This window comes from Aythya ferina (genome assembly GCF_964211825.1).
Source record: "Aythya ferina genome assembly, chromosome: 1".
Lineage (NCBI taxonomy): Eukaryota > Metazoa > Chordata > Aves > Anseriformes > Anatidae > Aythya > Aythya ferina.
In genome coordinates, this window is record NC_140296.1 from 171,742,894 (window position 1) to 171,757,220 (window position 14,327).

General features: G+C 52.0%; 1 protein-coding gene across 1 annotated transcript; it reads left to right on the forward strand.

Moving 5' to 3' along the window:
* The first annotated feature begins 1,670 nt into the window (after positions 1–1,670).
* Positions 1,671–11,971, forward strand: LOC311429627 (uncharacterized protein). The gene is made up of 17 exons (XM_084505715.1): positions 1,671–1,742; positions 3,019–3,133; positions 3,371–3,544; positions 3,633–3,739; positions 4,223–4,360; positions 4,843–4,991; positions 5,143–5,204; positions 6,108–6,260; positions 6,516–6,688; positions 6,890–6,983; positions 7,459–7,536; positions 7,789–7,901; positions 8,331–8,472; positions 9,856–10,038; positions 10,422–10,660; positions 11,095–11,173; positions 11,845–11,971. Exons 2-17 carry the CDS (start codon positions 3,128–3,130, stop codon positions 11,953–11,955), a joined length of 2,001 nt encoding a protein of 666 aa, XP_084361841.1. The 5' UTR covers positions 1,671–1,742; positions 3,019–3,127; the 3' UTR covers positions 11,956–11,971.
* Positions 11,972–14,327: the final 2,356 nt, after the last annotated feature.

Consider the following 14,327-nt stretch of genomic DNA (forward strand, 5'->3'; position numbering starts at 1 on the left):
CAAGCATTTCAGAAGTTAGTGGAAGAAATTCCACAGGCTCCACGCAGGACATCTGAAGGGAACCTGCAAAGGACTATTGCACACCAGTGTTGTTAGACTTAGTCCTCTGCCGCCCACTTCATCCTCAAGCGTCCCTACTCCCTAAATGTTCAAACTGGGCATTCTTTGGAAAACTACTCCTAAAATACAGCTAAAACTACTCTTAAAATTCAGAAGGCCCTGCAGAGCGACCTGGACAGGATGCTTCGATGGGCAGAGGCCAATGGGATGAGGTTCAACATGGCTAAGTGCCGGGTCCTGCACTTTGGCCACAACAACCTCCTGCAGCGCCACAGGCTTGGGGGAGAGTGGCTCAAGAGCTGTGCAGAGGAAAAGGATCTGGGCGTGTTGGTCGATGCTGGCCTGAACATGAGCAGGCAGTGTGCCCAGGTGTCCAAGAAGACCAATGGCATCCTGGCTAGTATCAGGAGCAGTGTAGCCAGCAGGAACAGGGAGGTGATTGTTCCCCTGTACTCTGCTTTGGTGAGGCTGCACCTTGAGTACTGTGTTCAGCTTTGGGCTCCTCAGTGCAAGAAGGACATCGAGGCCCTGGAGCGTGTCCAGAAAAGGGCTACGAAGCTGGTGAGGGGCCCGGAACACAAGTCCTGTGAGGAGCGGCTGAGGCAATTGGGGTTGTTTAGTCTGGAGAAGAGGAGGCTCAGGGGAGACCTCATGACCGTCTACAGCTACCCGAAAGGAAGGTGTGGCGAGCTGGGGTCCACCTCTTCTCTCAGGTAACTAGTGGCAGGATTGGAGGGAATGGCCTCAAGCTGCACCAGGGGAGGATAAGGTTATAAATTAGGAGCCATTTCTTGTCAGAAAGAGCAGTCGGGCATTGGAGCGGGTTGCCCAGGGAGGTGGTGGCGTCACTGTCCCTGGGGGCGTTCAAGGAAAGGTTGGACCTGGCGCTTAGGGATATGGGTTAGTGAGTGACATTGGTAGTAGGGTGATGGTTGGACCAGATGATCCTGAAGGCAACTTCCAGCCTTAATGAGTCTATGATTCTACGATTCTGTACAAGTGCAGAGAACAACACTATATGGGCTGCTGCAGGGAACGTTAGCTCCATCCCAGCCAGACCCAGTACAACTGGGGCGGGTGCCAGCTCAACCATGGCCCCAGGGAAGTAATGCAGTGCCCCTGCCAGCCAGGCATGTTCTCGATGCCTCCTGAGGAGCCCAGCCCCGTCGCATGGCCCGAGATCCCCATCCACGCTGCGGAAGAACATCAACTGAGGCACAAAGAGCTCTTCAGGCAGGAGCCAGAAACTGCCGCAGTCACTGCTGGACTGTGGGGGAGTGTGGCCCTGTACTGGGTCTGGCTGGAATGTTAACTTTCCCGGCAGCAGCCCGTACAGTGCCGTACTCTGTACTTGTAGCTGGAACAGCAGTGTTATCACACCAGTGTTGTGTCTACTGCTGAGCAGCAGTGGCACAGCATTGGGCCTTTCTCTAACCCTCCTAGGGGGTGGGCAAAAAGTGAGGAGAGAAACATCACTAGGGCAGCTGACCTAAACCAATCAAAGGGATATTCCATACCATGTGGTGTCACACTCAGCAATAAAAGGTGGAAACAGGAAGAAGAGGGGAGGGGTGGGCTCTCGTTGGGAAAACGTCGGTCCTCCTCTCGAACACCCGGCTGCGTGCGTTGAGGCCTTGCTTCAAGGACGTGGTCAATCATCGCTCATTTGTGGGAAGTAGAGAGTAATTTCTTTCCTCTGCACTTCCATATAGCCTTCATTTATTTTGTTTGTTTGTTTTCCTCCCTTCTTTTTTTTATTTTTCCTTTTCCCCCTCCCTTTTCCCCTTTACCTTTTTATTTCCCCTTAGTTAAATTGTTTAGTTCACGGTAGTCTTTCTTTAATTATTATAATTATTTCCCTTTAATTAAATTATCCTCATCTCAACCCGTGAGTTGTTCTTTGCTTTACTTCTCCCCCTCCTCATCTAAAGGAGGGGGAGTGAGAGAGCGGTTGTGGGGTTTAGCTGCCCAGCACGGTAAAACCACCACAGGCCCTCCAACTTAAGGCGACACCTAGTGACGCCCCTGGTGACACCCATTGTGACATAATGTGACACAACGCTGAGACACAGTGTAGATGCACCGCTGCCAGCAGCAGTGCTCAGTGTTGTTGCCTCTGCTGTGGGAGCAACAGCGCTGCCCTGGCTGGGAGCCTTGGTGCGTCCGTGCCCTGCCTGGGAGTGCTAGGCCACAGCCGCTGCTCGGGGCTCGGCTCCCCTGCCCCTGCGCCTGTCCGTGTCGGACCCAAGCAGGGCCCGCAGGGCTCCGGTGGCCCCAGGTGGGCTTGTGCCCACATCCTTGCTTCAGAATGAGGAGGTTCCTCCAGCGGGGCAAGGTGCATCCGATGCCCAGCAGCACTTCGCTGTCCAGAGACAGCGATGCCCACCAGCTGCCAGAGGAGGGCCTGCATGGGCTGCACCACGCTGCCGCCCGTGGCGACCTGGCCTGGATGAGGCAGCACTGGTGGCTGAAGAAACCAGGCAAAAACGGTCTAGACCAGGCAAAGCGGTGAGGGGCTGGGGGGCATCTTAAAGGCTTGGGGTGGGATCGCTCTCCCGTGGCGCGCGAGCTTTTCCCTCTCAGCTGGCAGAGGGGAAAAATCCAGCTTTGCTTGCAATTGCTGGGGCGGCTCGAGCGCTGCTCAAAGGGCATGCCGCCGACCGCCACCGCCCTGTCCTCTCCCTCTGGGGTTGTTTAGCAGCCGCTCGGGCATGAGCAGTTCTCTCCTGTCTGGTGGTCAGCGTCAGGGCATTCACCGCCCTTCTGCCGCTTGAGTGATTGTGGAAAAACTCGAAGGCTTACACAGACTTCACGGTCTTCATGGAGTTCCACAGCCTCCAAAGCTTTCGTTCCGCTTGGCATTGGCAAGTGGAGACTCGTGGCCCTGCGCGTGTTCCACAGCCAGGAGTGATTTCAGGCACTGCCTTCCTGTGGAAAGCTAATTTATTTTGGTTTTAGGACACCTCTGCACCTTGCTTGTGCGAACGGCCATGCAGATGTTGTTCGATTCCTGGTGCAAGAGAAGTGCCTGCTGAACCTTTGCGACAGCACTGGCAAAACGCCACTGATGAAGGTATGTGGAACACGTTACTCTGCTCTAAGTGGGGCTTTATCGATTGCGCTTCAAGTGACAAGTGTCTTGCTGCATTCTTCACGCCAACCTGTAGAGAAGCCTGAAAGTTGTAATCGGCACGTAATAGGCGTACGCGAGCTCGTCTTGGAAGACACTCTTGTCTTCCAGCACTGGGAAGCTGCTGTAGCTGTGACAGAGCGAAACATGGCACGAGTCCTTCCTTTGTGTTGTTTGCAGGCAGTGGAGAGCCAGCATGAAGAATGCGTGGCGATGCTGCTAGAGCGCCATGCCGACCCAAACTTGAGAGTTTGCAGAGGCAACTCTGCCCTTCACCTGGCTGCCGCAGCTCCTAACACATCTATAGCAGAGATGTTAGTTGAGCATGGTGCACAGCTTGAAACAAAGAACTGGGTAAGTTTTGAGTATGGGTAGCGCTGCTCTTTGGGAAAGGCACGTAATTCATCTGGGTTGTTCTGACTGGGATTCTTTACGCTTTCAGGAGGGAAATACCCCGCTTCTTCTTGCCATCTCCTGCCATCAGAAAGAGATGGTAAAGCTTCTTCTTCAAAAAGGAGCGACTGCGTGTGCTAAAAATGACCTTGAAAGGTGAGGCGTTGCTCCAAAGTGCATGCGGGTCTCCTTAGCGTTGTCACTGGAAGGATCCGGAGAAAGAGAGTCAGTGTTGTCCAAGAGACAATGGGCATGAAGTGAAACAAGAGGCCTTCCCAGAGCTGCTTAGGAGAAACCCTCTCGGCATGAGGAAGGTTAATCAGGGGAGCAGGTGGTGCCAGGGGTTTGAGCAGCCTCCATCCTTGGAGGCTTTGAAGAGCAGCGTGGAAGAAGCCTTGAGCAACGTGGTCTGGACTCGTGGCTGAGTCTGCTCTGGGGACGCGGTTGGCCAGGAGGCGTCCCGAGGTGCCTTCCAGCCTCAGTCCTGCAACACTCCCCTGTGTGTTGTGGCTTTGCTTTCCCTCAGCTCGTAGGAATCGGGGAGGGAATTGTTTGGGGAGTAGACAGGGATTAGAATAATAACAACACAGAGCCTGCAAATGCTGCCATGTTTCATATATCATCTTTTGGATGTTTTAGGACTGCTCTTATGCTTGCCGCTTCTGTTGGGGAAATGGAGATAGTAGAGCTGCTTCTTTCCTACGGTGCCAACACTACCTGCAAAGATTTCACTGGCTACACGGCTGTGGATTATGCTCTCCAGTCGGGACATGCTGGGTGAGCGTTTTGTACGTCGCTGTTAGAGCGGCTGAGTTGTCCGTGTCCGTGCTGATTTGTCACCCTTTGTGGTAGATGCACAAAGGCTTAATGATATCTTCAGACCATTCTTGAAGCTGGGCTCAGTGATGTCTTCTCATAAGTCTCCTTCCCAAGTCAAGAGAGGATTTGGAAGTAGAGGAGAACTTCCACCCACAAGGCTCTCCTAGAAATCCCGCTTGTGTTGCTAAGCCCAGTTCCACTCCACTGAGCAGGGAAGAGGCGCCTTGTCTTTCAGTGGGGATCTTACCAGTGTCCCTTCAGATAAACCCTCCAAGAGATCCCTGGTGGCATAGCAGGTCCACCATCGTGGGGAGACTGACACCGCACACAGACAGTTCTGAACCGGTTCCAAGTCACTTGCTGTCCTCAGCAAGAGCCAGGATCCCGGGCAACGATGTTTTGGATCTGACTGCCTGTACGTTCTCTCTTTCTACGCGTAGCATTGCCAGGAAACTGCAAGAACCCGCACGCAGTGAAAAGACGGGAGAAGCTTCTGCTGATGTTGCGCAAGACACAGCAGTCCCCAGCAGATCGTGCTCTCCAAGGACTAAGTGCTTTACAGTGGCCACATGTGCTTTGGATGGAGAAGGTAGGAGCCTGTAGTGTGGAAGAGCCGATGAGGACAAGTAATGTGGCCTGATGTCAGACCCTTTCCTGTATTTGGGGTCAGGGCTTGACTGGCAGGGAAACGCAGAGTGCCAGGAATGCTCACACTGTCTTGCTTCGTCCATCCCTTGTAGGCGCCCTGCCAGCTGTAGGAGCAGAGCAGGAGGAAGAGGCTGAATTGCCCTGGGATCACAAGGTACTTTCTGTGAAGGACCCACTGGCTGCCACTTGGCTCACTTACTTTGGGGCAGGTTTACCTCTGGGCTCGCTTCCCTCTCTTGCTGCCTCTGCCACATGTTTGTGACTGGGGGCCCTTGAACTACTTGTGCTCCAGCCCAGCTCTTCAGTTTGCACTGGGACAAAGGTTGGTCAAGGTGCTAGGAGACCTGGGTCTCGCTGCAGCTGGCCTTTCAGTTAGAGTTCCAGCCGAGGGGAAGCATATTCTATATAATGAAGCAGCAAAGGTTCTTCCTGCTGCTTAAAATCTTCTGAGCTTCTCAAAGGGGCTGGCGGTAGTGGCCATTGCTGGTCACCATACCTCACCAGCGCTCTGGTAACCTTTACGTGGCAACTTTTAAGGCCAACAACGAAGACATACATACCAGGGAATAGCACTGAGGGCTTGCAGCTCTGCTTGCAGTGTGCATTCCTTGGTTGCGAGCATGTTCTCAGAAGCTGCAGGGAAATTCCAGGCCGTGCTTAAGCTCTGGCAGAAAGAAGTCTGGCCTCTGCTTTACAAGTGCTGAAATGCCCCTGGAGGCAACAATAGTTCTGCAGATTCCATTCTCCACTGCCCGCCTTCTTGCGTAGGCAGAAAGCCCCTGCCCAGGCTCTCCGCCTATGTTCCAAGAAGAGAAAAAACGTTAAGCCTTCCCTGTGTTTTAAGCAACAGAAACCCTCACAAAGAGCTGCTGCTAGTTGAGGCTAAGAAAGATGGAGAGAGGTCCCCAGCTGTGCAGATGCCCGGCGGTGGGGCGCTTCCAATGCTTTGTTTCAGGCAGAAGACTGACCTCGTTGCAGAAGCTAATGAGTAAAAGCGCAGCTCATATTCCCCTGTTCTCACTGACCTTGTCATGCTCACGGAACCCCATTTCTGTAGGATCGAGACAGACAGCTGCAGATGGAGCTTCCTGGTGCTCCTGAAAGCGTGTCTGTGTCAGAAGCCCCACCTGAAGCTACTGAGAGCCAGCATGGGGACGATGAGAAAGACGCAGAGCACTTGAGAGAGGAATTGAAGAAGGTTAAAGCTGAGGTATGGAAAGGCTGCACTATAGGGATAAATCCGAGGGTGGTTGTCCTTTCTCTTCCCTTCTTCCCCCTCTCTGCTGGTGACCAACACAACGGGCATTCAGGAAATGCTGTAGAAAATCTTGAGAGCTATAGGAGAGGGGTTAGTACAACCTGCAGTGAAGTAACATGCATGGGGGTTTGAGAGTGGGAGCAGTCAAGTGCCCTCCGTAGAGACTAGGCTGACTACCATGGATTGATTCTTCCTGTGGTTTTGCAGGTGAAGGAATTGAAACAAAAGCTTATTCAGACTGAGGACTGGGCAAAACACCTGGAGACAGTACAGCAGGATAAGAAGAGAGAAGAAGCAGATTCTTCCCAGGAAGTGCAAGACCTTCTGGAGGCATCCTCTGGAACTGCAGCTCTCCGAGAGCTGGAAGAACGCATGCAAGGGTAGGCAGGGTAGTAAGACAGAGGGGCGAGGCGCTGCTTTCTGGGACTGTGTGAACGCACAGGGATTGCCTCGTCACATCGCAGAAAGTTAACACTTGATTTGGAAAGAAGCCTTTGCTTCAGCTTACGTTCTTGCACACTGCTCTTTCCAACTGTGTGCTCTTGTGGAGTTCCACAACAAGGCCCATATTTCTCTTTCAGACTCGAAGCTAGAAGTGACAGATTGGAAGCCACAATCCAGCAACAAAGCAGACTGACTGAAGCCCTTCAGAGATGCCCGCAAGCCTCTGCCTCAGTAAGTCAGTGACAAACTTCCCTCTTCCCTGTGAGCTCCTGCGCCTGGCTAAGTAGTTCTGTGGGGACAAAGTAAGATGGATTCCCTGTAAGTAGGAAAGTAAGCAGGATTCACTGGAATGCACCGGTCTGGGTAGTTTCTGCTTTAGACCAGTGGTGATACTGTAGATCTCAGGCCGCACTTGAGATAGTCCTCCTGCATGAGAGGTAGTTGTCAAGTTTGCACAGTGCTGCACAGCCCCGACCTGAAATGCCACGCGGTCGCTAACAAAGCAGTTCCTCTTCGTGTAAAGGAGGGGCTTTCATCGGTGGCGTCTGCGAAGCAAATGATTCTTCTTGTTCGCCTGGGGAGGCGGTGAGGCGAACGTGAGCCCGGTGCTCTACTGGGACTGGCAGGAGGGGAAGAGCAGCAGAGAGATGTGAGGCAGGAAAGTTGCATGCAGCATGACTTTTCACTCCTTCTTGTGCTTCTGTAGGCTCGTAATCCCCGGGAGATCTTGGTAACTCCCTTTCAGTCAGCACAGACGACCGCAGACGGGCCTCCGCACGAGCAGGTATGGGAATGCTTTCTGTGAATGACTATTTCAGCCTTTGAATACCTGCTGGGCAGGCAGTGGGTGGAAAGACATGGGGAGCCATGGGGAACCCTCCTGCTTTTATGGCAGGGCACGTTCAAGGGAAGGGGAAGCCCTGCTCCCCCTGCTTCACCAGTACTGCTACCCAGTTCTGCCTAGGCATTCTGCACATACCACATGTAGATACTGTCCCTGCGCTGGTTCTACCATGCATCTTTTCTGTTTTGAAAGCATCAGTGTGAGAGAACGGAACAGAAGCAGCAGGTCAAGTTGAAACGCCCAGTCGAAGTGCGCCTCCAGCAGGAAATGAAAAGCAACAGCAAACTGCAGAGAGAATGTGACAGGTATGGCTTGTTAGCACTCTAAAGAGAGATCCCATAGAGCAGAAATCAAGCTTCATGGAGGCTGATTGTAAAAGTAGGTGAGGGTAACGGTGTGTGAGCAAATTCAAGCCTCACGCTAGGCCTTACAAGGCTCTTCTGTATGCGTGCCTATGGTTTTACAGAGCTGCCAAAAGAACTTCAAATGCAGGTTGCCCTGCAAGTCTCCTGGGAGGGAAGGAAGTCCCTTCTCCATTTGTTCCTCCGTTGAGGCGCAAGGTGGACCCTCCAAGTGACCTGTGGCACTGGAACGCTGTTTTTTCTCAGTAACTCCTGGTCTGTCAAGCGTGTTAAAGAAGAAGCAAGCCACCTCTATGCTGTTTATGTCTGAGAATGTGAAACGGGCGGGTAGTTCCTTCAGCTCGTTGTTCTCTTGACTAATTTGCTGCGCAGGTTAAGGAGGCGTCTGGACGGAGCTCTGCAGAAACTAAGCAAATACGAGGCCAGAGAAAGAGAGAGCCAGTTTAATACTTCAGGATACGTGACGAGCAGCTGCTCTGAAGAGGCCTGTGAAGCTGACAAATTAACAGCAAAGGTGAGCTCTGGATTCTGCAGGATTTTTGGATTTCTTTTTTTTGTCTGTTCATGTTTGTACCTCTGTTGTTCTTTTCTATACTGCTTCTCGTATTGCGAGTTGCCTGTTCTCTCCTCGGTGCACCTTCTGTTGTCATCCATAGCAGGTGAACGCAGATGCAGTTGCCATTATGGGTCAAAATGAACGTGCAGAGCAGTATCTGTGAGGGCACCCTGAGGGCAGGCTGCTCTGTGGAGGAAGGACGAGCTGAGAGTCACAGCAAGGCTGGCGGGCCTAGTGGCTTCACAGGCCATGGCACAGGCCCACAGCATTTTCCAGGTCTGGCAGGTGCAACTCCACCTGTCTGAAGTTGGCTTTGCCCAAGATCACTTCTGGAGCCCTGGCTTAGGAGTTGAGCCAGTGACGCTTTTGTAACTTGCCGCTCGCTCACCAGCCGCTGTCTCAGCCCGTCTTCCCCTAGCCATGGGCACCCTGATGTCGAGGAGCAAGAAGTGCTTTTGAGCTGCCGTGGGTGTCTTGTTCAGTTGCACGGAACCCTTTAGCTACCTTTCCCCTGGTTACTGAGAGGTGCTGCTAAGGCACACGTGTGCTTTAGGAGGTGTTGTGGAAGGAGTCAAGTGCCCTTGTGGTGGCCCATTCTTAGTCCAAAGGCTCGTAGCATTCTCGTAGCTTCACTGCCCTTATAAGAGGTCTCTTATTTGCAAGGAAGTAGCATTGTGTGGAGGCGGTGTAAAGTGAAGATTAAGTTTCCTTTTTTTGGTCTGCTTGTTTTGTGAGGGTTTTGGTTTTGTTTTTGTTTTCTTTCTCTTTATGAAAGGCAGGAACCTCCCGATTGTATTTTTAGTATGTATAAAAAAGGTATATTTCTGGGGGAGGAGAGTAAGGCAGCACCGCAGCTGACCTTTGGGACTTCATGGGACATCTGCTCTATCCTGCGCATCCTTGCAAGCAAACATCAGCTTTGACCTAGGAAGAAAATGCCTTCCTCCAGCAGCCATGTCAAAGTGGCCTCCCGAGGCACTGTTTCCAAAGCTTTCAGAGTAACGACAGGAAGAGCATTGGTTGCTCGTGCCTACTCCGTTCTGCACTGCAGCGCTTCCCCACACACACACAATAGGCGTTCTTTCTGGTGTTTGAGTAGAGGTGTGTTTGATGTCCCATGAGCAGAGGAGCATTTTGGGCAAGAGCGTCCCTAGCACCTTTCAGGCCAGTCTCCCTGCAGAAGAACCGAGGAAGGGTGAAAACTTGGGGAATCCTGTCAGCAGTGATCTAAAAGCTGTTCTGTTAAAAGACGAGCCTGCCTTTACTTTGCTTTCAATACCAAGTCCGAAGGTGACAAACACCATCTTGAGGCCCTACCCCTTTGTGCTTTGCTCTCCACAGCTCAAAGAACTTTCGCAGCAGCTGGAGATGGAGTCTGAAAAACGCAGGCAGCTAGAAGCACAAACTTGCAACCTGCAAGAAGAGCTGTCTGCTCTGCGTGGGTCTCAGAAGAAACTGGAGAAGACCAATGGCCAGCTGCAAAAAGAGGTGGCATACCTCAAAGATCTTCTGCAGACTTACAAGGTGGGTCACGAGCAAAAGCAACAGTAAGAGACAGAGCTAAGAAAGAGCCTGACAGGGAACAAGTGCTCATACCAGAAGTCGCAGGACATATTTGTATTTGGGGTCTTGCCCCTCATTCTTTCTGTGAGGCGTTGTTCTCCACTGGCGCAGAAGTCCCTGTGAATTGTGTATGGAGCCTTTGGAAAAGGCTTACTTTCTCCTCCTGAGAAATAGGATCGTTGACCTGTGGTAGTTTCCATGTTCTGCCTTGACTGCTGGTGGTAGTGAGGAGGAGAGCGCCCTCCCCTTAGTGAGGCTGGGCCCTTGAAACTGGCTATGTGTGACTGGTGGGGGGATGGTTCTCTTCTTCTTTGTGGTGATGGAAATTTCATTATCTGCTTCAGACACAGGCAGCCTCTCTGGACACGCAACGTCCGACAAGATTCCCTCCTTGTGCTTCTCTGGGAAAGAAGCTAACGCACAGAAACAGAGATGCTGACTCTAAAGAGGAGGATGTTAGGGAAAAGACACTGCAAGAGCATACTTCTCCATATGAGTCCATTGAGGCAAGACTGGCAAGTTACAAGCACTACTATCTGCAGGAAGTAAACCTCAGAAGATGCCTAGAAAAGAACCTCCAAAAGTACGTCTGCACTTTTTTTGGAGTGAGAGCAAGATGCTGCTTTTTCCTTGTACATTTTCTTCCTAACGTCCCTTTTTTCTGCCTGCTCGGCGTTATGTCAGTAAATTTGCCTAAAAAGGCGTACTGATAAAAGACTCCTCTGCAACCCTTCCTCTCTTTTAGAACTGCCTTCATAATGCTTCAGTGTTCCCGCAGTACCATCACTGGTCGTGGCATTACAAAAGCATTTTTGAAGTTGGTATCGTCTTTAAGAGGTGGCCTTCTGGCCACTCCGATCATGTGTTCCTCGTCGTAATGTTCTCTGCGATATAAGTCAGGGAAGCAAAATTGCCTGTCCTATTGTCCTGTCTGCAAACATGAATGCTTGAATAATATGGGCCTTCTAGAGAGCAGAATCTCTGAATCTCCTGATTCAATCTCTCCGAATTTTTCAGAGCTCATCAGAGACTCAACGAAGCCAACGCGAAGCTCGACCGGAAGACCGGAAGCACCACTGAAGCCTGCGTGGCTAAGGTCAGCATTCATAAATGTTATTCTCAACCCCTCTGAAAGAATATCTGTGGGCAAGCTTATGCTTCTGAGCCTCAAGTTAGAATCTCTTTGTGGTTCCAAAACACACCGTCTTTCTGCTAAAACAACTACTAAGCATCAGAAGAGTGCACAACTGTATGGGGGAGGGCTGAAGACCTCTGGTCATTGGGGGGTGTGCAAAATACAGAGTGCCCTTCTTCTTCTGCAAAGTCATAAGGGAAAGAGTGAAGGGAAAGACAGGGAGAATAGACAAAATGACCGTAAAAATGGTATTGAGAGAACGGGCACCAGACAAAGACATGCCACACCGAAGGCTGCGTTAGGGCCAGGTGGCAGCAAGAAGATGTTTGCCTTTTCAAAGGCAGATCCTTTTCAACGTTTTCAAGGTGAATGTGGAAGCTGCGTTTTAGGAGTAGTGTTCCAAAGAATGCCCACTTTGAATGCTCAGGGAGTAGGGACACTCGAGGATGAAGAGGACTGCAGAGTCCTAAGCCTAACACTGCTGAGCAAGAGTCATTTGCAGGTTCCCTCACAACGTTCTGTGTGTAGCTTCTGGACTTTCCTTCACTAACTTTTGACATACTGTTAATTGGAGGTGAAAACGTGTTCCTGCCTTGTGCATTGCCTTATTTTGCATTTGCCTATTTTCACAGGTGAACACGATTACAGATCAGATGAAGGTGGAGCAGAGGACGTCCCAGTCCAGAAAACAAGATAACAGCCCGCCTTCAATTCCAAGTTCTGTCGCCCACCTTGGCACTTAATAAAGCACGTCATGTAGTGCGGGTCTTTGTCTTCTTCTCTTCTCCCTTGCGGGCTTTGCTTCTCCTCTCCCATGGCCGTGTGACCATTCCCTCTGATTCCTTCTGCTTGTCTCCCTTGCTGACCAGGAGCATCCTGTGAACAGCAAATGTGTTATTTCTGTTGTGGGAATCAGACCAAGCCTTTTGCAGGTGTGTCCTGTGAGTTTCACAGTACCAAAGGAAACTCGTGGGCAAACTAGGGACAAGGGCTTGGGATGGAAAAAGGGAGAATACGCAAAGACAGAGGCGTCATTTGCCTGCTGTGGCTCAAAATGGTTCCCTTGCAAAAGGGATAGCCCACGACAAGCGGGGGACCTCAACCACACTGTCCATGAGGCTGGCTTTAGTGCTGTGGCCAGATTTCTGAATGCAGGGCAAATGATTTGTAGGCTTCAAACCAGCGTCCTCTGAGCCAGGTGTTCTCCTGGCAAGGAGACTCGGGCTCTCCCATACAAAGAGACCTTCTGACACTCATCTGGCAAATTCAGGGAGGGCTGAAGGGATAGAGGAAAACACCACCTGCGTGCCCACTCCATCCAGCAATTGCCTCAACCCCCTGAAGTCCCTGTTGGTAGCCTCCAGGCTTCTCTCAGCAATTTCATCACTGCCAGCCTGAATTCTCCCTAATGGGGAATAATCGGAGGGGCTAACAAGGTCAGGAAGTTTCCTGGGAATGGCCTCGACCCGAGCCCCAGGTAGGCTGCAGACTTCCCCACGGGTAGGGTCTACCTGACATATGGGGCCCTCTGTTCCCTTCAGAAGGGAGTCGCCTACAACCATTACCCTTCTTTCCTTCTGGCTGGAGGAAGTCTTGAAGCATGGAGTCGACTTGCCAGGTCCTTGTGGCTCCCTCGCCTGCCTCCAGTGACCTCGATGAGGAAAAGCGCCCTGCCACCGTGATCCCCTGCTCCGCTACAGCACGCGACTGCCTCGGACTGTGAACCTCTATGGAGGGAGCAAAAGAAGGGGGCGGGGGGAACTTCTCATCCACTGTGAAGGATTCACATTGCAAGACTCCTTGTTGGCCTACGCAGAGACTGTGGGACACACCTCTGCGGTGGTTTTACTCAGGTGGGCAGCTGAGCTCCACCACAACCGCTCGCTCACTCCCCCTCCTCAAAGGGAAAAGGGGGAGAAAACATGATGGAAAGGGCTCAGGGCTTGAGCCAAGAACACGGAGATCACTCAACAATTATTGTGAAGGGCAAAACAAACTCAGAGTATGGAAATTAATAAAACCCATTGGCCATTACTAACAAGCTACAGAAGTTAGGAACAAAGGAAAGAAACCAAAACCACCTTCCTCCCACCCACCCTCTTCCACCTTCTTAACCCAAACTGCATGGGGGAATGGGTGCTGCGGTCAGTCCCTGATGCTTTTGTCTCCACCGCTCCTTCACGCTCACTCTCTGCCCCTGCTCCACATGGCGTCCCTCCCGCGAGATGCCCCGGAAAGAGCATGCGGGGGCTGCCCACAGGCAGCAGCTCTTCAAGCACTGCTCCCACATGGCTCCATACCACGGGGTCCATCCCCCAGGAGCAAACTGCTCCAGCACGGGTCCCCCACGGGCATCAGTATTCCCCAGACCCCCTCCCTGCTCCTGCGGGGGCTCTCCATGGGCCGCAGCCTCCTCCAGGCCACAGCCACCTGCTCCACCGGGGGCTCCTCCACCCATGGGGGGGCTGCAGCGTGGAGATCTCCTCCGTGTGGGACCCATGGGCTGCAGGGGGACAGCCTGCTCCACCAGGGGCCTCTCCCTGCACAGGCCACAGGGGAACTGCTGCTGCCTGCCTGCAGCACCTCCTGCCCTCCTGCTGCGCTGAGCTTGGGGGCTGCAGGGCTGCTTCTCACTCCTCAGTCTCCCAGCTGCTGTTGTGCATTTTTTTCTTTCCCTTCCTTAAATCTGCTCTCCCAGAGGCACAACCAGTGTTGCTCACTGGCTTGCCTCTGGCCAGCCGTGGGGTCCCTTTGGAGCCAACGGAAACTGGCCCTTATCTAACATGGGGCAGCTTCTGGATTCTTCTCACAGAGGCCACATCTGCAGTCCCCTGCTACCAAGCCCTTTCTACATAAACCCAATACACAATGATGAAGAAAAAGGAAGAAAAGGCCTCATAACATAATGAGGAATATCTTTCAACTCATTATTGTTCATTCAGAGCCCTTCAAACAGTATTGAAATATTGCTCATTTGTGTTGACAGAAAGCTGCTCCACCAAAATCCCACTCCCAAAGGAGTCTGTCAGCTGTGGTGAAGTACAGGGAAAATGTGGGCCGATTCATCTTCATATTCTTGTTCTGCTTTCAAACTGGTTGAATAATTATTATTGAT

What these genes read in the sequence shown, in the direction of transcription:
- LOC311429627 (XM_084505715.1), top strand. An exon ending in AATTGCCCTGGGATCACAAG is followed by an intron (nt 5,205 to 6,107) that starts GTACTTTCTGTG and finishes CCATTTCTGTAG; the next exon opens with GATCGAGACAGACAGCTGCA. An exon ending in CTGGAAGAACGCATGCAAGG is followed by an intron (nt 6,689 to 6,889) that starts GTAGGCAGGGTA and finishes TTTCTCTTTCAG; the next exon opens with ACTCGAAGCTAGAAGTGACA.